A 20,672-nucleotide genomic window follows, 5' to 3' on the forward strand; every position below is an offset into this window, starting at 1 on the left:
ACCAGACATGGTCAAGACCGTAGCCTTCACCGCCGCTGCAATCGTCGCAGCTTTTGGCTCCACCAACGCTGGGGAGTCGGTGAACTCAAGTTGCTCGATCATAGACTTCACGGAGCAAAACACACAATTCCTCCTCCTGAACAACGCGGTTGATGTTGTCAGCCAGTCGACGGCGCTATCCACGCTGGTCAAGAACTACGACCCGCTCGTGCTGCACGACATCGACCTCGGCGAGTTTTCTTACTTTATTCTGGGTCAAGATCTTACTTTCACGCCTACGCTTGATCACTTGAACGTAACGGGCCTCGCAAATACGGTGCCGGAGCACGTCAACGCGTCCTCGTCGAACTGCGTCGCTCTCGGTGCCTACTGCACCGGTGAAGTCTCGATCGATCGAGGCCACTGTGAGCTTGACACTGCAAGAAATCGATACCTCGATCACGGTGGACGTATCGCTGACCCTGGACAAATCCACTCTGGCGGCTACCGTGCAGGCAGACATGTATGGCTGCGCTACTGGGGCACCCGACTGTGAAGACCTCACGATCACCAGCATCGAGGTCGCTGGAGTCGACGGCAACTACAGCAACATCACGGACTCGATGTTACAGCGATTCAAGAGCGCAACGGTTCAAACTGTGGCACTCGACTTTGACTCCATCGCCGAGTCCGACTTCAGCTTCCACGGGTCGGGGCCGATTATCTCGGCTCTCACGAATGCTCTGGTCGACTTTTCGGCCGACGAGGTCAATAAGAAGGGCGATGCGTACGACATGTTCACCTCGAAAATCAACGACCAGTTGCTTTCTGTGGCCAACAAGTACATTGGCTCGAAGCTCATGCTCCACTTCGGTGCTACGTGCGTTTGACTGAGCGGCCGAGAATCTGGCTGTATAAACTCTTACGAATAGTACTTGTGTAAATGTTGAGGAGGACAGATTTTCTTGATAAATTCGTGCGCTCATAAGTTGCCACCGTCTTTAGTGTGGCTAAGGATAGGACGGTGGTGGCGAACGTTGTTGTGTACGCTCCGCTGTGGCATCAAATGAAGGACCGCTTGTTTCTACTGCCTGGCCGCTGAATTTAGCTTGTTGGTGGGGCATCGACTTCTTGTCGTGGATAAGGAAGTTGGGTCAGTGGTTGGTTGTTGACATCGAACTGAAGTGCCAAATTGCGTTGAGTGAGCGCCCGTCAACTGTGCCATGGATGTGATCGAGACAGACAGGGCTGATGTGCAGGTCAACTCGGCCGGTGCCACCAGCTATGTGAACAACTACAAGATCATGACCATGCTCGGAGAGGGCACGTTCTCCAAGGTTTACCTGTGTCAAAACGAGGCTGGCAACGAATTTGTAAGCGCGGTCTTGCATAGCTTGCTATTGAAGCTACTGGACGCTAATGCTTGCCTCCGTTTCTCCGAATGCAGGCGCTCAAGGTCATTAATAAGTCCATCCTCAAGCGCAAGCGTGAGTACAAGCGTGTCGACGGGAAACTTGTGCTCTCCAACGCGTTCCAGGTACACCCAGCTCTGGTAGCGACGCGCCGAAGCTGCCAGATTTTAACGCAGTTTCTTCCCTTCGTCTCCTCAGAAAGTTCAAAGGGAGGTGGCTATCATGAAGAAGCTCGCGCATTCGAATCTGGTGCGATTGTATGAAGTGATTGACAGCCCGCCTGACGACAAGCTCTTTTTGGTGCTCGAGCTCATTCGCGGAGGTCAGATCATGTACTGGGACGACAAGCAGTTTCGCTACTTTGCACGAAATACACCGACCGGCGTTCTAGGCAAGGACACAGTGCGCGACTGCTTGCGCGATATCGTGGCTGCACTCGACTATTGTACGTCTTGCTGGTTAGTGTCTCGTACTACCCTCATAGCCAACTAATATGTACGTACATACGATGGGACTCAGTGCACCGCAACCATGTCTGTCACCGTGATATCAAGCCCGAAAACATTCTACTGTGCCGTGATCAATTCAAGCTCGCTGACTTTGGCGTTGCGTACATGAACGAGGATGCACTCTCCGTTGCATCAAGTGGATTGAAACTTCGTAGTACGGAAGGAACATACCATTTCCTGGCTCCCGAATGCACGACAGGTGACGAATATGACCCTTACCAAGTGGATGTTTGGGCGCTGGGGGTGACGATGTTTGCTTTGCTACTGGGAACGCTGCCGTTTGGTACAAGTGTTGCATCGTTAAGTGACGTTATGACCTCAATTCGTGAGGACCCGTTGATCCTCCCGCCGGATCTCGACCCGGAGTGCGCCGAGTTGCTCTCAAAACTCATGGAAAAGAACCCTCACCTGCGCATTACGATCCCACAGCTTAAGACGCACCCGTGGGTCTCGAGATCGGGTGGTGAGGTGGATCGGAGACCATCGGGAGTTGAGGTAATGGTCACCCAGCAGGAGATTGAAGCTGCCTTCACGCCTGTCAACAACTTCATCGTCGTGATGAAGCTCAAGATGAAGATGTCCTCCCGGTTGAACAACGTCCGCAAGTCTCTCGCTAACAGCCCTAATAGTAAGCGGCGGGTTGAGGCGGTACCAGTCACGAAGCATGTTCCAACCGAAGAAAAATCCGAGGTCGATGGACTCACTTTACCAAAGACACAGGAGATGGCGCCGAGCGAGCAGCCACACGTAGTGAACGATCGATTGCAAAGACGACCGAGTCGCTTGGCGGGGTCAATTAGTGAGACTGTGGGGTCGCTAGCAACGACCTTAACTCGTCGAAAGAGTCAGGCGGGCGCTATATCGCCCATCTTCGACGACACAGCCACCCCCGCTTCATCTCCTGTACCAGCAGAGGATTCGCCAGGCAAGCCAGACGCTGGCAGCCACGCCGGTGTCTTGCTACGTACTATGTCTAGGCGTAATTCGTCTGTCCAATCACTCATTCCCGACATCCCTCTACATGCAGAGAGTGAGAAAGTAGCGGAATACGGTCTTTCTCCAGGCAAAGGTGATGGAGAAACAGAGTCGTTGGGAAACAGTGCGTCACTGGATACGAACAAGTCTATCAGCAAAACAGAAGAGGGGAGGCCGATGGCCTACCGATTGACAAAGCGCCCACTCAGAGGTTTCTCACGAGCAAACGAGCTCCCCGAAGGCGCAAGTGCTATGGAACCAACAAGCCCAACAAACAGGAAAAAGAGGCGAGAATCTCTACCGGGAAAAAGGGACCCCAGCTTTGGTCTATCAGCTGCAGATACTGCAACCTCTGTATTATCTGTTGAAAATGATGCACCCCCGACTAAGCCCGAGGGTGACGACAGTCCACCCCGGAGGCTATTACGGAAGAACTCCATGTCCTTCCGAGCATTAGTAGCGATACCCGACTTACTATCCCCTGCGGATGGCGACTTAGCGCGGGACGAAAGCGAAGCTACCGCTGGATCTAGTTCGCAAACCCTACTTCCCTCCGAAAGCACTACCGACGCTTTGAAGCAAAATGGACAATCGACTGCACAACTTGCCACCACACGACCTGTCGTCCTTTCACGACGATTATCAACGCGAAACTCACGATCCATTCGATCACTGAGCATCTCTACTGAATCTGCTCCAGGTGATGCACGAACAAAGCCAGTATCATCGCTGAATGAGGTGCCTCAAGTGCAGCCTTCTTCAGAGAAAGAGAGCCCTGTCCCGCCGAGTTGGTCGTCGCATGTTCACACCAGTGGTGATCCGCCAGTAACAACAGGGAAGTCTGGTTCTATATGCTCAACTCATGCGGTACCTGTGCAGCTGTCGAGACGCCACTCGATGTCATTTGGAGCACTTGAGCCGACGGAGGGACCCCCGAGTGAAGCAGATGCAAAAGAGAGGGAGACCTCGTCAAAAAGCGACGCAGGCAGCACGTCACCTACTGGCAATGCTGATGCAATTTTGGGCGTCGAGGGCGATTCGCTAAACCCGTCAAGCTCAACTAGTAAGCTGTCATGGGGGCTGTCACGACGGGCGTCGACAACGTTTCGCGCTTTCCCTCTTACCATTGACATACCGAAACGCGAGGGAAATGTGAAGGACGGTGAGTCTGCAACGAAAGTTTCTCCAAGTGGACTATCTCCGATCAAAGCTATTGTTGACTCCCCGATCACTCCAGCTCAAGCTACTTCGTCTGCCGCCGGCAGCAGCTCCGATATCTCACCCTCACCGCGAATGCTCTCTCCAACCAGTCCACCCAACACGCTGAAAGTAAAGGTCGATGTGCAGAGCGACGAACACCTTTTGCAGCCCACCCGAAAAGCGGAAAAGCTGCCGGTACTGGATATACATCTGTCGCCGACACTGTCACCCGCCATGTCTCCGGTAACTTCTCCTCACAAGGCTGCCCATTCTAGCGACGAGGAAACCTCGGGTGAGTCAACACCTAGAAGACGCTCGAGCAGCCCGTCCGAAATAATAGAAGCAACGGGCCCCGCATCGTTCAGGCCCCCGCCTCTGCCTAGAAAGCGGTCCTCCAGCTTGAAACTGGACGAGTTTTCTTCAACCTCGGACGAAGGGGACAAACAGTCGGACCCGCTTCCCAGCAGTATTGCCAAGAGTAGCTCACCGGTTGCGAGCCCAGACTCGACAACTCCGATTGAGAGCGCACCTTCATCTCTGACTGCGAACACACCTTCAACTCGTGCACCACCACTAAAAGACCCAGATGCCTCAACCACACACCCAAGGGCTACTAGTAGGCCGACATCGCCACTGCCAGAACCCGATAAGAGACCCCAGTCGCCGTCCCGGCATGTAAACTCCGCAGAAGGTGACGACGACCCCGACTTAACGCGCAAATCATCCCTAGCGAAGGTGCTGGACGCGTGCCTCACCGCCGGCCGAGCATCTCGGAGCATTGACGCGGGGACATCGTCTCTGGAGGCTATCGAGACTCCTATGAAGCCTCCGACGCCTACCCGACGACACCAAGTGCGGGTTCCGCCGTTAGTTCGACCGGAAGTCGACCACCAAGTCGACAGTGCACTGAGTCACGGACGTCACCACCAGGTCGCACCCATCGAGAAGCCCCCACGACTGAAGCCTTCCCCTTGCGTGGTTGAAGGTGACAGTCAGTCGGCGTCTCGGCCTCGACGGAGGTCCATCGTCCAAGCTCAAGATTCGCTGCGGGTCCTGTTCGGTGGCAAAAGCTCCTTCCGCTTGAGCATGTTGGACGAACCGCGAGGCGCCAACTACGCCACACTCGACAAAATTAGCACCATCAAGTCCAAGGTCTGCGGCATCATGTAGGAGCACACCAGTAGAGGAATACATGTACAATACTGTACGTATTAGTGACCATGTGCAAACCACTTTTTCAGCTTCCTGATGATGGATTGGGCACCTAAGCCAAGAGAAAGTTCTTGTGAATCGACGACCCGACGTCGGTCGAAGATGTGGCGCTCAAGCGCTTGCAGGAAGCTTCATCCTCAACAGCTTCAATGCAATGATACTATAAGTACATGCATGTATCTACCCACTCGTCGCTGCTGTCAAAGCTCAACTTGCTATCGCGCGCCTCAAAACCAGCCTTCCTGAGCTTTTGGCGGGACCCCTTACAGCTGGTGCCCGCAATAGTGGCCCCTCTCACCTGGGACGAGCGAGATTCGCTCACTCTTCAATTAGCCGCTTCAAACGCATTTGATAGCATGGCGGTGCCGGCTCCCGCAGCGCTGCCAGCCATCGCCACGGGCTTCGTGCGCAAGCTGTACCGCATCCTGGACCAGGAGAGCGCGGCGGTCATCGCCTGGGACGCCGACGGCGCGTCCTTCGTGGTGCTCGACCCGGACGCCCTGGAGACGCACGTGCTGCCGCGCTACTTCCGCGGGCGGATCAGCGCCTTCCGCCAGCAGCTCAAGGAGCACAGCTTCGTCAGTAACGAGGCGGCAGAGCAGGGGCGCGAGCGCTATCGCCACCCGCTCTTCCGTCGGGGCTGCCCCGAGCAGCTCAACCAGATCACACACACGCCGCTGCCCCGGAAGAGGCCCCCGAGGAGGAAGAAGCGCAAGCAAGCAGACACCGAAGCCACCGCTGCTAGCACGAGCGAAGTCAAGGTAGTGAAGAGCAGCGCCGATAGAGGCGTCCACCGGGTGGCAACGTACCCACCTCAGAACGAACCGGAGCCAGAGTTTAAGCATGCTACCGTCGACTCGGCGGAACTGGCGGGTAACCCCCTGTTCGCACAGGAAGAGCCACCGCTGAGCGGGTTCGTGCACGGCCTGGCGGTAGACAGCTTGGCCGTGCACCCGGTGGGCCCCACTACCCCGTTGTCCGATGGACTGATGACTCTGAAAGAGGAGGCGATGCCCGACGACGTCATGGAGGCGTTGCTCTCGCTGCTCAGCACGTCGCTGTCGACGGACGGGCGGGAGGCTACAGCCGCTGCTAATACCAACATTGCCGCCGGGGCTAACAGCACGAGCAGCACAGGCAGCCACAACATCTTCGCGGATGGTAAATCGCCAGTGGTACTACCAGCGCAACCTCCGGGCATCGTCGAGAACGGCCAGTTATCCGATGACACGCTGAACGGCCTCATGCGCTGGGCCTCGGCCAACGGAGCCAGCGCCTCGTGGACATGAACAGCCTCGCGAGATCAGCACAACAATTCAATTCCTAGTACTTACCACTTGACAACCAAAACTGCAACCTTCCCCCGCGTTAGTGACACCAATAATGCCCTGGACACTTCAACGCGGACACTCCTCCACCCCACCGCACCTCATTTTTGTACGTCTCTCCTCCTTCTGTCCGACGTCAACCGCCCCACACCCATTAGTCGATCTACCTGCCTGCAGCCATGGCGGTGGGCATCCCCACGGGCTTCGTGCGCAAGCTGTACCGCATCCTGGACCACGAGAGCGCGGCCATCATCGCGTGGGACGCCGACGGCGCGTCCTTCTCCATCCACGACAGCGCCGCGCTGGACGCGCAGGTGCTGCCGCGCTACTTCCGCGGGCGGATCAGCGCCTTCCGCCAGCAGCTGCTGGACCACGGCTTCGCGCGCTGCGACTGCGAGGAGGACGAGGCGCGGGAGCAGTACCGCCACGCGGACTTCCTCAAGGGCCAGCCGGGCCGCCTCAGCAGGATCGAGCGCCGCCCCAAGCGCAAGAGCAAAGGCGCCGAGGCGCCCAAGCCGGCGCACAACAGCTTCTCGCTCAAGGTGACGCTCACGGTGCCGCCCCGCGAGGGCCGCAAGAGGGAGCGCACACAGCTCCAAGAGCAGCAGCAGCAGCAGCAGCAGCAACAGCCAATCAAGCGGCCGAAGCCCGCCGTGGCCAGGAACCCACTCTTCTCGGACGAGCCCGAGCCTAGCATCATGTCCCTCGCCAAATTCGTGGAGGGCGCGGGGCTGCTGCCCGCCAGCTCCGAGCTGCCGGATCCCATCAGCTACCTCAACAAGGCGGCGGGACAGAGCTCGGTAGCTGCACCGGCAGCTCCTCAGGAGACGACAGCAGAGGGGGCGCCGTCCACGGCGCCCATGTTCTCGGACGACATGGTCAAGTCGACACTGTTCTTCCTGCTGTCGCCGTCGTGCACGGGGGTCGAGGCCAATGCTGCTGGAGCTGCGGCGACGGTGCCTGCGACTGCAGCTGCAGCTGCTGCTCCCGCTCCTGCTCCTGCTAGTGCCGCGCCGCCTCTGGCGACGGCGATGACGACCTCGACCACGAGCTTTCTAGCGTCGCTGCTGGCTTCTTCATCGACAGGGGGCGTGACGGCGACGCCCTTTGCGCGCGGCAACAACCCGCTTTTTAGTGACCAGGCGACGGACGGAGACGACGACAGCATCTGGAACATCCTCGTGTCGTCGTCTGTTGACCGCGTGCGCAGCGCGATCGGTGGGGTGCAGTCTCCGCAAGAGAAGCTGCGGCTGATTCTGGAGGAACGCGAGAAGCTGGAGGAGCAGCGCAAGAAAGTCGGCGCGCCAGCGGGCCCGATCATGCCCAGAGTGCCAGCACATAACGCTGAGCAGGCGTCGGCTGCGATGGAGAATTCTCGGCAGCATAAGCAGCAGAACCCACTGTTCTCAACAGAACCTGCGTTGGAAACGAGGAGTGGGGGGCAAAGGGAACCGGCAGAAGACGATCTGTGGAAGTTGCTGATGTCCTCGTCAATCGACTCATTCAGGCGGGTTTCGGACTTAGGACTGTAAATCGAATTGCGAGGTGGAGTGGCAGTTTTGGAAGGGCGGGATTTAATAGCATTGTGGTCGTTTGTATTTACGTTGTTGTCATGGGTGATGACGCGTTCGTTGTGTGTTACGCGTCAGGTGATAGATAGTTAGATGTTTCGAATCTATGGAGTCCTGGCTCAGGGTTATCGCTGTTTCGTTCGGTTAGTTTGGAGGATGCCAATGTGCAGCCGCACAATGCGCAAGGCAGAGAAGAAAGTATTCAGCAGAGTACCCACATTTTGTATATTTGTTGTTATGTATGTGTGTGTGTGGGGGGGGGGTCGCCAACTTCCAGTGTTTACTGCCTAGAACTAGAACCAACGAAGGGCATTGTAACTGCATTCGCGATCATCGTCGCCACTAGCTTCGTTGCGTCTGAATCTGCCCTTAGTTGTTTCTTAGCTTTGGATGGATCGGCAATAAAAGCGCGAAATTGTCGTTTTTCGTGACCTTGATATTCGACTTCTCCACAGCCGCCGATACTCGTGCTATATCGGAGTTCTTCAGCAGTTTCTTGACCAACTTTGGACTGTTTTTCAATTTAGTGAAAAAGTTCGGGTCGTTCTCTGCCGCCGTCTCCAACCTTTTCACGGCAGGACTCGTTCCCCAAAGCCGCACCAACACCAGGATCTTTGCGCAGGCTGTTGGTTTTGCTGCTGATACCGGTGTTTTTGCCGAACACACCCTTCATCTTTGATAGAGTTGAGGAGAGAATTGCTCTTTGCTCGGCCTTGGCTTTGCCAAAATCCCCACGCCTTGAACAAACCAAACCAACCAAAGTGCAAACTATTGGCTCGAAGTTATATTTCACGACCGTTGAACCACTTGTAACTTGGCTAACTTGCGTGCGTCGGCAGCTCTCACCTCACAGACACGAATGAATGAAGAAGATGAGAAGGCTACTTGGAAGTTAAGATACTTGTTCCTCCCGTTTATATATTCTGTAGTGAAGTTTCTCCCTCTCTGCTTCTCTCTCCTTTCACAGCTGTCGAACCTCCTGCTGTGGTTTGACTGCACTTAACTGTACTGGACCAAAAGCCAACCTTACACAGAGGCAACCGTGAGGACCAGTTCTTCACAACAGCCCCACCTATTGGTTGTCAACGGTGCATGGGCTTTTGGTAGAGTCGTAGTGTCTTTGGGAGACCAATCCCATATTTGCTCGGTGCTGCTCGACTTTGCCACGATGTAATGGCTTCGTAAATGTATCTGCCACATAATCAACCGCGTGACAGTGATCTCATTCCGTTCTACACGTTCCCGGATGAAATGATGCCGCACACAATGTGTCGTCCAGCTGTGAAATTCAGGGTTGTTTGCCAGCTTTCGAGCACTTTCGTTATCCACAAAAACTTCAGAGGGTTTGTTCTGTTTCACTTTCAGTTCTTTTAGCATTTGTCGCAGGTGAATGACGTCTTGAACAAGAAGACTGAGTGCCATATACTCAGCTTCAGTTGTGTGCACTCTCCGAACCTTTTTTCAATTTGTTAAAAAGATGGTACATTACTAGCTTGAACTTCTGGAAAAGCGTGCAGGAAGCGCCCTTTAACTTCTTGGCTCCCAACATCGTAGCTACGACGTCACCAATTCTCTACGTTGAAAGTTACGACATAGCTCGAATAATTATAGTGTTTGGCTCGAACGTGATGACCAAAAAATCTGTTATTGCACAAAATGTGCATATAAAGAGGGAGCATCACTGATGACCGAAACATCAGTTATTGCACAGAACGTGAGGAGCCGTCATCACTGATGATCAAACAATCAGTTATTGCACAAAACGTGCATAAGTAGCTGTGATCAATGATGGCAGCTCCTTATCCACGTTTTGTGCAATAGCTGAATTTAGCATCTCTGGCTTGATGAATTATCAGAGATGTGTTGTTAATAAATGAGAGGATGACAGATTTGATAATAAAATCCCAGTATCTCAGGTCGTCATTTATCAATTTTTGATCAACCACGCGGAGATTAGATGCATCCACTCTCATAACTATGTCATACGTTTCGGGTTATATCAACACAATTTTGCTTCAAACGTCGTAAGTTACCCCAAGTTTCTGTAGCTTTTTACCGCGAAAGGGTTAAATTATTTTGTATCTATCAAAATATTATACTGTAGCTAACAGTAAACCAGATTGCAAAATAAGTACTGCTAAAGGTATCCACGAGAAGCCGGGTTATTGCATCTCGAACAAGCGTACGGAGACAACTTCCAGTGATACGGTTCGCGTCTTCGCCCCGTATGGGCTCTCCACACTTCAGCTCAGCGTTGAGACACATTACTACACGTAGAGCTACCGAACCCCAATAATCGAGTCCGTGGGCGTATCTATAGGATTTTGCCAACTTTTGTAGTCATATCATGCATAATCAAGACAGCATCAACATGTATCTTCAACTGGCCATCGTTAAATTGACTTGTGCATTGCACTCATGTGTGGTTGTGTTTTGGGCACAAAACAAAGGGATGCTCTCTCCTTGTTAGTCTCATTCTCCAACTAACCAGCAACAAGTGAGAATGCGTCTCTACCAGCTATTCGCGCTAGCAACCATAGCCGCTCAAGCTTCGGCAGCAGCCAAGACTACCGTCAAGACCCAGCTCAATGGGTGGTACAAATGCTCCGACTACACCTTCTCCGACGAAGGAAGCTCCGATGGTCAGTACGCCGAGTGTGCTACCTTTATTGTGCCACTGTGCTACCCTGGAATCTGCAAGACGCCGCACTTTGCGGACCCGACAATCGACGTCTTCGTGAAGCGAATGCTGGCAACCAATGCCGACCCTAAGACCGCTACAAATGCCTGGCTCCTACAAGGTGGGCCCGGATTCTCCTCCTCGTCGTGTAAGTGTTTTGAGCTACAATAACGAATTAGTACCGCCCTTCGTGCCATACGACTGACGGATTTGATGTGCTGTCGTTTCCAGTGGAGGCCTCGATGGTAAGTTTGTTCACTCAACTGGATGGGACGGCGAACATCTATACGATGGACTACCGTGGTGTTGGTCGCAGTACGTTTTTGGACTGCGTCGCAGCGCAGGCTACGACCAGCGGGTCTCCGAATGGTAGAGAGTTCGACCCAACCGAAGTCCCAGCCTGCGCTCAAGAACTACAAAACAAGTACGGCGACCTTGCCGCATTCTCGGTCACAAGTGCAGCCACTGACTTGGTGACGTTCATGTCGAAGTACACAAGCGCCGCCAACACCATCGTGTACGGCACTAGCTATGGAACAGTTGTGGTGGAGCGTGTGATTCACTTGAACCCCCAACACGTGGTGGGGTACGTTTTGGACGGCATTGCAACAACGTCGGGAGCTCCTATCGACAAGACGATGTATGTATCTACGTGGGACACCGACTTTGGCGAAGTGGGTGACCGGTTTTTAGAGCTGTGCTCGGAGGATGCTTCTTGCAACAGTCGCTTCAAGAAGCCAAACACATTGCGGAAAACCCTTACAGGGTTGCTGGCAGATTTCGACAAGAATCCGAACTCAACGTGCGCGGCAATCATTAGCAGCTTGAATCCTCTTGGCGATATGGCACCATCATTTACGTTACGTAGTACTCTCGGCACGTTTTTGATGGACGCTGAGCAACGGAAATTCATTCCTCCGATCGTTTACCGCCTGAATCGCTGTGACAAGAGGGACGTCGAAGTTCTGACGAACTTCGTAAGCTCATTTCGTATGACAACTTCTTCCGAAGGCCAAGATGATGCGTTTTACTCGCCGCTGCTGTACTATCTTATCAACTTCTCAGAGGGGTGGGAAACCCCGACGCCATTGATGGCCGAGATGGAAAAACGATTCACTAGCAAACGTATCGCCAGTGGAGGATACGCAACGGTACCTCTTTATTGTGCTTTCTCCAAAGAGAAGTCGAAGGCGTGCGATGAATTCAACGTCGGCAACTATACTGCACACAGCATTACCTACAAACGCGACGAGTACTGGAACAAGGCTGCCGTAGTCCCCCGCCAGGCCAGCGTACTGCTTCTCAGCAGCAAGTTGGACGCTCAGACGCCTCACAAGTATGCGGAATATTTGTTGGCCGCGCTGGATGGAAACCAAAAGGAGCTGGTTACATTCAACACTTCCACTCATGGAGCGATCTCATGGACCCCGATGGATTCCGGTAGTGAGTGGTCTCCAACTTGCGGCGTCAAGATACTCGCTTCATATGTTAGCAACAAGGGCAAGCTCAAGGGTCTAGACAAGTCCTGCGTGGACGAAATGCCAAAGTTCGATCTGACGCTATCAACGGACTCCCAGACCACGTTCTTCGGTACGGATGACGCGTACGATGGTGCCTTGAACTCAAGTTTTGCCTATTACCCTCCGTCAGCCTAACGATCTCTGGGATTCTAGGAGGGACGGAATCCCTGTGGATCTCTCTCTCTCTCGTTGAACAAGCGGCGCTAGTGAGCGTGGCAGAAATGCACCGATACGCTTCTTCTCAAGAACTTCGAGGTTGATAAGCAAATCCACAGAATCTGTGTGCATACCATCGGACTTGTATCTTCCCTCATTCTTCACTACATGTACGAAGAACACCGATAAACGTGGGATGCCGATAAAAGATCTTGAATCGTGTTTCTTAGCAGCATCCCTAAACTGGAACTGCGGGTGATTATGGTAGAAAATGAGAATAGCGTACGAGCTACCAATTACAATGTACTCCGTGTACATGGCGGAATAGGTTTCGGCTGCATGGAGTATTGCCGCTTTCACTAATTTTGCCACCCTATCAGGGCTTCGGACTTTGAGCATAATCACCACGGTGCTAAAATTAGATTATGAAACTGCAAAACGGACGTCGGTCCGAATAACTTTAGCAATCAAAACTACTTTAGATAGCAACATGCAAGAGCTCCTCGCTGGAGCAGAAGAAAGCACGATGCCTAGTACGGTTCGTTGCTGCTTGACGATAAAGAAAGGTGAAGCACTGAGTAGATGCCGTGATAAGGGACGTGTGGCGAGATTTGATTTCACAGTCGGTGATGGGCTTGATGTTTTGCCGGCGAAGGTAGCGACCAAGTTCGAGTCAGCTGTACGGAAGCCGCTTGACTCAACTATGATAGTGTATTTGAAGCCAAGCAACAATGCCCCCCCCCCCCCGTTTTCCACGTGAAAATGGAAGCGATACAAGCGCAGGTTGGCCACGAGGTGACCAGGCGTGTTGGCGCAGCATAGATCACCCGTCCTTCGTGGTTTCATCGGCGAAAACAAGTTGGTCAGGGCATGAGTAAAATGGAGCTAGTCGTGCCAAGTGTTGTTTTCGCTCTACAGGAATACTTTCTCGAGCCCGCTTGGTTTACTTCTTCCTCGACAAGTCCAAATCAAAACGAAGCACTCGACATACAGCAGCATCTGAAACATTGTCAAGCTGGGGGTAACGTTCCGTGATGGACGCTTTTATTTCTTCAAAATAAAAGCAGGTTTCCACTTCATATGGGGGTCAAATCAAAGCTACATTAATGGGATTATGCAATGACCATCAGCTCTAAGGGACGAGGAGAGCGGTGCCCCCAATTGGTCATGCAGTAACCCCACTAATGCAGCGTCGAATCCCCCCGTGTACCCGCCACCATGCTAGCGGAAAGATTGGCGACGGATTCCTTGCACAGTCTAGTGTACGTCTTGAACGCGTCGGACACCCACCTCCCGTGGAACTGGATAGTGAGTGCGTCTGTGCCGGATCGGTACATGTGGGTTGCCCCACCGGCGCGCAGAGAATGCGAACTGAAGTGGCGTGGGTCTTGACCGCAGCCTGCGGCAGCCCGTTTTAGCGCCGTGGCTACATCGGCGGTGGAGACGCAAGCCGGTTTTCCACAGCGATCCAGGTAGACAGCCGCCGGTATGTCAGTGGGTAGACCCTTTCGAGCCTGGAGAAGGAACAGAGCGCCAAACACGGGGCACAGGAACGGATGTCCGGAGCGTGACAGTAATCTGGTAATAGGTGCCCCGTTCTGGTTCGTCTTGGACCCGACCAGGCGCACACACACGGCTTGTGCCTCCAGTTGGCTGAATGTAGGCTTCCCTCTGGCATCGAGAACAGCAATGTCTTGCGCACGAATTGCAAACCACTTGAAAGAGGTCCCAGTAATTGCCACAATTTCTGAGCGTCTCAACAGGAAAAAGAACGCCAGGCACATGACCCCCCAAAGGGCTTGATCAAATGGTTCAGTCATCGAGAGGCTGTGAAAGCACCCCTCCAGGAGGCTGAGCGACACTGGTGCCTTCCGGTGTCGTGGTCCATCGAGACGACTGATGCCTTTGAGGAGCATGCGGATGTGCGGGTGTGTAACGGGAAAATCTTGTCCGGCTGCTGCGAAGAAGTGCCGAACACCGAGAAGGACCGTCGTAATTGAGTCGCTGCGAATCGGACTTCCAGAACCGAAACCGAACTGGAAACCATGGAGAATGAAATCAGAGATGAACTGCACTTGAGCTTCCAGCGGGAGCCCGACCATCGAGGGGAGTATTCCTTGACGTGACGCCCAAGTGGTCCATTTTGCTAGCGCTCGCTTGTACTGGGCAAAGGTGGAGTCGGCAACGGAGTGAGCGCGGAGATACGCTGCCAAAGCTCGGTTAGTCCCCGAACATCGAGCGAAGGCGTCATCTGCGACCAGCCTATTGTTAGTGCCGAGAACTTCGCCGCATATGACGGGTTAGCTGCAATGCGGGAGCCGGAATCTGCACGGGTATTGTCGACACCAGCCACATGGGACGCTGAAAACCGGAGCTGAAACGACGTCTCCCACCAACTTAGAAGCCGTATGATCACTTGGGCACGCGGATTTCGTGAGGAAAGTTTGTTTTGCCACGCGACTGCGGAGGTGTTGTCGATACGAAACTGGACGTGGCGAGGCCGGCCGGTGCCAGAGGCATTGGCTCCCCAACGCTTTCCCCAAGCATGAACGGCGAAAGCACAAGAGAGCAGCTCACGAAAATTGATGTCAAACCCGTTCTGAGCGCCATTCTTGAAGTCGTCAATGAGGCCGCGTTCCTTGGCCGAAAACTCGTACGTGAGAGCTTGGTTAAAGGAAATATCGAGGGCGCACAGCCCATAGTCAGAGGCGTCCATCTCGACCACGATATCGGGTTCCGGGAGAGCGTTGAAATATTCGAGCGCCACTCCGTTCAGTTGGGGAGTGTGCAGCACGAGCCACCACCACAGAAGGTCTTGTTTCATGTCGGCCGTGACGGGCACCTTCTCGAATCTGTGTAGATGGCTCTCACGCACACGCAGGCGTTGAAGGAAAGGACGAGCCGGCCGAATGCACGTCGCGACATGCCGGAGGCTGCCCATCAAGCTCCGGTATGACTGTCGCGACATCGTCGTAGCAAAGAAGGCACCTGCCACAATTCCCCGCGCCTTGTCGATCTTGGGCGCCGGCATGGAAACCGTTTCCGCAATGGTGTCGAACTCGAGACCGAGAACACGTTGACGGGTGTTCCAAGCTGTGAACTTCTTTTCGTTGATAGCTTTCGAACCCAGCACTGACACCATCGCGAATCTCAGTGACCGATCAACGTCGCTGCAGGAGGAACCTATGTCTGGTGACACATTTATATGGTCGTCGACCCAGTGATAGTTGAAAAATCCACCGGGAAATACGCTGTTGGTGTGCGAACCATGAACGTGGGCGATGGCCCCACCGGCAATTTCATAGAATCCGGGTGATCCTGTCCATCCAAAAGGTGCGGCGAGCTCGATCACAATGACATCGTCCTCCTCGATATGACCGGCGAAAAGATACACACGGTTGCTGTGAAGGCTGACATTGCGGAAGGCTGAAGCCACGTCTCCCGCCATCAGGCAGATCTGTACACCTGGGTGGTCGCGCTTCGACCGCAGGATTTCCGTGGCGACGGCGTCGCAGTGACTGAACTCCGGTTTGATGATAGAGTCTTGGTCAGTACAGTCGTTGATGGAGGCTCCTTCCGGAAACGAGAGATCATGGATGGTGCGGCCCGACATCGTCGCGTCCTCACCGCTCTTGTCGACTACCCCGAATGGGCTGATAATGATCTCTGGCCACTGCTGAAGAAGGTCTTTGTCAAGGACCAAACACCGCCCTGCATCTTGCTCCTTTCGGATATTCTTGCGTAGCACGTTGAGACGGTCCCTCGCAGAACCGTGATTCGGGGGCCGAGTTGTTTGGCGTGGTGGCGGCTTACTGAGGCGCACCTCCACTCCACCTTCAACGATTTTCTGCAGTTCTTCCAGACGCTCATAGCCTTTGCACACACTATTCAGTAGGGCCGGTACCATGTTCTTGTTTGGTCGATAGTCGCTGCTAGTTTGACCTCGCACCAGCTCCACAAATTCTTGCAGCGAGATTCCGGACCGGCGTGCATATTGGGAGAGGGCCTTTTGCAATGGCGTGTCCAGCAGGAACTCGGGTCCGTCTCTACCTGGGCGAGACAGCGGATAGTTGTCTGGCGGAAGCGTTATCCCCAGGTCGCTCATCTTATGGGCCAGCATCGCCCGTCTTGTCGACTGCACCAGGTCGCTCCTCTTGCTCGCGTTCTCATGCGTCGAGGCCGCAATCTCGTGACTGATAACGGGGCGTAAACATCTCGAGCGCCGCTCAGGATTCGGGCGATTGCTTCCTTTCGCAGCGCTGGTATGCGCCGTGGTTGCTGGCAGCGAACTCCGAGGTGACACGCCGCCGGACGACTGCACTGGCGGTGACAGTTGCGTCGTTCGCAGTGGATGTGCCGGCTGTATGGCCGGCACTGGCTGTATGGCCGTGGGCGACTGTATGGTCATCCCGGACTGTATAGTCGAATTCAACTGTGTAGTTGGCAATTTCCGGAGCCATTGCGCTCCAGAAATGTCATCTAAGTGATCCTCGAAACCGCTTGATGAGACGAGCGTATTACCGCTCGGTGACGTCTGGATGAGGGCAAGATCGGCAGCGTTTGGGCAGAATTTCCGCTCGCGCGGCGAAAGCCGTGATGGCCGTCATGGGTGCAGATGCTTGACCTGCCACCAGAGCTTGCAGGCGCGTGACTTCCTCCTTGAGCGCTTGGACTTGGCCTTCCAGGTCGTTCACTTCGTCGCCTCCGGTGCGTGGATTTGTTGGCAGCGCATCGCTGCCAACCACTTCGTCTCGCTGCGCCCCTGGCTCGAAGGACGCCATGAAAGCATCCAGGTTGAACGCCTCCTCCGAGCGCGGGGCCACAAGCGTCCGCTTCGGTGTCGACGTGACCTTGGTCACACGTGCCTTCGCCGCCCCTGGAGCCTTGCGCGCCTTCTTCGCAGGCGGGGCTGGACGCTTGTCTTCGGAGTCGGATGCGGAGTCGAGGGCAGCTCTCGCTCTCGCTAACGCTGCGGCCCTTGGCGTCTTCTTCGCCGGCGGAGCCGGAGGCTTGTCTTCCAGCTCCGACTCGGACTCCTCGCTGGCTGGCTTCTTCGCACGGGCAACGCCTTCGGACGAGGGAGGCCGCTTTCCTTGCTTCTTCTTCCCCTTGGGCGTCTCCTCTCCAGCAGCGGTGGCAGCAGGTTTTGCACCAGCCCGCTTCGATTGACGCAGGGGCCCTGGCTCGCTAGTCCTTCGGGCTGGCGTCGTGGTCCACGGCTCCTCCCCACCAGTGACGTCGACCACGTCGACTTCCACACGGATGCCTTCGCCTTGTCGAGGGGGCCCGTTCAACGTGGGTGATGGAGAGCGCGAAGGGACGGCTTGGTCGGAGCTGGCGCGGGTGATCATCTTGGCTGCTAGAGTATTAAACCCCCTTTTCTTGGTTGCGTGGCGTTCTTCTTGATTCGAAGTGAGGAGAACGCCACGCGTCGAACGGGTGGACTGGGGCCACTGTAGTGGGCCTACTTTGGCTCACTACTTTAGCTTACACGTCGCGCTACGTGTATGAGGAAGCGTAGGAGTTTATTAATAATTTGAATTAATTATACTTGAGTCCACAAGTATAATATAAATCAAATAAAACACCAAATAGGTAGTTTAAGGTAAAATGAGAACTGTATTGTTTGTAAATTGATCTTCCTCTAAAATCTGCTAAAAACTGTTTATCATCTATGAAAGGGTTGGCAGCGGCTGGCTGTCAGAGCCCCGCTAATATGCATGTCTCTGATTGGTAGAAAGATGCTGCTTTCTACCAATAAGATCTTTTGGGTATGTGTGGACCACTCACTGTGGTGGTCCACTTCAATGTATCCATCGGTGTGTCTTACACCAATGTGAGGAAGTATCCAAAACGTTTAACAGATAACCTATCTGTTAAATTCACAAGTGGCTTGCAGCCACTTGTACGTGTAACCCCGTTACACCATCCCCCCCCTTGGGTTAGACGCGGGTCTCCGCACGTCAATCTTTTGGAATTGACCATTCGTCAATTCTCCGCGTTTGGAGAAGAAATCCGCGCTCATTCAACGATGAGCGCGCCGCAGAAGAAGACCTCGAAGTCGGTGGGGAGTCATCTCTCCATCGACGACTACTTCGAACGCCAGAAGGCGAAGTATGGCGACGTCGTCGACTTCGACGACGACGATGAAGACATGGAGGGCGAGGAGGACTCGCCCTCAAAGCGTAAGGACTCAGTGTCGCGAGCGAATCGCTCGACCCTCATGCGAAGAACATTCGCCCGCGTGAAGGGGACGAATCGGACGCTTCGAGTTCGAAGCGTTCGCGTACTGAGAGTGATACCCCACTCGCTTCAGCTGGGGCTCTCAGTACTCCGCGCGCTGGTGCTGCAGCGCGTGATGTTAAAGCTCAAGGCTCTCCGCGCGCTGCGCCTGCAGCGCGCGATCCATGGATGCCGTCCGCGTCCGAGATCGCGGACCGATTTGGGAACTCGGTACCTCCGAATGAGGTGCCGCTGTACGTATGCAGCGCCATCAAAGATGACGCTGTGGCTGCCGAGCTGCACTTTGATGCGGAAACGCATCAAAGGCGCGATTACTACATCGGACTCTTTCATGAGCTCCGATGGTTTCAAAGCAAGAAGACCTCTTCTCGCAGCAAAGTGCCCGAATGGCAGACACTTTGTCAAAGCTGGAATGCCTTTGTTGAGAACTTCAACAAGAGGCCGAGTGCTTACCGTGATCGGATTAAGCAAGCGCGTGATCGCTTCGAGACGTACTCGAAGCGTGGAAAGCTGGAGCAACTTCATGTTGCTGCTGAGGAGGCAAATGTGCCGTGCGCTGTGCCCGAGGGCTTTCAGTGCACGAAGTGCTTTCAGGCGCGGTCCGCTTGAGCGACCGCGACCTGAACGGGTACACGTCGTTCCGTGTGCCCGGGAGTCTCAAAGAGCTCCGTGCTAAGTTCTTAGCACGTGAGGGTTCGGGCGCTAGCGATGATCGCAGCGCTCGTGTTACTTCCGCTGCGCCAGCGCGTACTGCTCTTCGTACGCCCTCACCATTTCCGGAACGTCCTCCAGCAAGACGTTCCGCGGCTCCTATGTATCTCGATGGGGAGGAAATCCTCTCCAACGAATACGAAACGAGCCCCTTGAGGGTTCGTTTTCGGGATACTATGGTCAACAATCCGCTCAACAATCCAGCGGGTTGAGCCGCGGGCGTCACGGATCGGCGGTGGCGGGGTGGGAACACGCCCGGGTATGATCAGCCCCGGGCTGATCGGTATGCGCCTCTCCACGACCGGGTGACCGTCGTGGAGCGTCTGTAGGAGCGCTGAGTTCGCCGCCCTGAAACAGGAGCTGGCGAACCAGAAGGCCCAAGTCGCGGCGGTCTCGCAGACCGCCTCGAATATCCAGGTCGAGCTGGGGACCCAGATGAAGGGTTGCTCCAGCGCGTCCGCGCGCTGGAGGAGAGGTTGTTCGTCGCCGAGGCCAAGTCCTCCGCTTCTGCCTCGGCTCCTGCCGAGGCTTCGGGTCAGCCGAGCTAGATGGCTCGTGCTGCCGGTATGGCTTCAGCCGTCCGACGTAAAAGGTCGGATGGAGGCGCATGCTAGACGGTATGTCTAGCGTGTATGCGTTGCCGTGCCGTGCCAACACAGTGAACGGCCCGATGAAGCGCGGAGCAAGCTTGCTTGCTCCGAAATCCGAAACTGCATGTCTAGGCAGGTTTTGTGTAGCTAACAAAACTAATGAACCAACTTTGAATTCATTTGTGTTGCCTCTGCCCGCATTGTCTGCGTTCAGCTTCTGTTGATCAACAGAAGCTGCTATAGTGTCTTGGACAAACCGAATCACGGCTTGTCTTTTGGTGATGAAACTGATTGCATCCGAGCTGAAGTCGTTCAGCTCGCTCTCCGCTAGAGGCCCGGCCTCTGCGTGGTTCTATGCGGTGTCTGCGCCCTGCGCAGACCCGTGGTCGTTGGCCATATTGTTGGGGGAGTCTGCGCCCTGCGCAGACTCATGTGGTTTGTCCATTGTTGCAGCTGACACTGTGCAAGTGTCAGCGGTTTTCTGCGGCTGCTGTATTGCAGTCGTAGATCCTCCCCCACTTACAGTGGGAGCCATCACTCCGAGTAAACTCGGTAGACGTGGATGCCGCATGGCATTCACGTAGAA

At 54.6% G+C, this 20,672-nt stretch overlaps 5 protein-coding genes across 6 annotated transcripts; 4 read left to right on the forward strand and 1 right to left on the reverse strand.

Moving 5' to 3' along the window:
• Positions 1-7: 7 nt before the first annotated feature.
• IUM83_05036 (Serine/threonine protein Kinase) lies at positions 8-869 on the forward strand (the record flags this gene model as incomplete). Its single annotated transcript, XM_067929147.1, has 2 exons — positions 8-362; positions 424-869. 2 exons carry the CDS (start codon positions 8-10, stop codon positions 867-869), a joined length of 801 nt encoding a protein of 266 aa, XP_067794867.1.
• A 333-nt stretch (positions 870-1,202) lies between these two features.
• On the forward strand, positions 1,203-6,576 carry IUM83_05037 (serine/threonine protein kinase; the record flags this gene model as incomplete). Its single annotated transcript, XM_067929148.1, has 5 exons — positions 1,203-1,352; positions 1,427-1,516; positions 1,590-1,836; positions 1,911-2,528; positions 5,573-6,576. The coding sequence occupies 5 exons, from the start codon at positions 1,203-1,205 to the stop codon at positions 6,574-6,576; spliced, it is 2,109 nt and encodes a 702-aa protein (XP_067794636.1).
• A 218-nt stretch (positions 6,577-6,794) lies between these two features.
• IUM83_05038 (Transcription factor SKN7) lies at positions 6,795-8,147 on the forward strand (the record flags this gene model as incomplete). Its single annotated transcript, XM_067929149.1, has 1 exon — positions 6,795-8,147. One exon carries the CDS (start codon positions 6,795-6,797, stop codon positions 8,145-8,147), a length of 1,353 nt encoding a protein of 450 aa, XP_067794837.1.
• A 2,542-nt stretch (positions 8,148-10,689) lies between these two features.
• IUM83_05039 lies at positions 10,690-12,521 on the forward strand (the record flags this gene model as incomplete). 2 transcript variants are annotated; one of them, XM_067929150.1, is made up of 3 exons in its annotated part: positions 10,690-11,014; positions 11,098-11,506; positions 11,644-11,686. In XM_067929150.1, 3 exons carry the CDS (start codon positions 10,690-10,692, stop codon positions 11,684-11,686), a joined length of 777 nt encoding a protein of 258 aa, XP_067794631.1. The 2 variants fall into 2 exon arrangements, with proteins under 2 accessions (XP_067794631.1, XP_067794630.1); XM_067929151.1 differs by having other exon boundaries at positions 11,098-12,521.
• Positions 12,522-17,059: 4,538 nt separating this feature from the next.
• IUM83_05040 (Secreted protein) lies at positions 17,060-17,893 on the reverse strand (the record flags this gene model as incomplete). Its single annotated transcript, XM_067929152.1, has 1 exon — positions 17,060-17,893. One exon carries the CDS (start codon positions 17,891-17,893, stop codon positions 17,060-17,062), a length of 834 nt encoding a protein of 277 aa, XP_067794796.1.
• Between the last annotated feature and the right edge of the window lie 2,779 nt (positions 17,894-20,672).

The sequence above is a fragment of the Phytophthora cinnamomi genome (assembly GCF_018691715.1).
Source record: "Phytophthora cinnamomi strain GKB4 chromosome Unknown Contig23, whole genome shotgun sequence".
Taxonomy (NCBI): Eukaryota; Oomycota; class Peronosporomycetes; order Peronosporales; family Peronosporaceae; genus Phytophthora; species Phytophthora cinnamomi.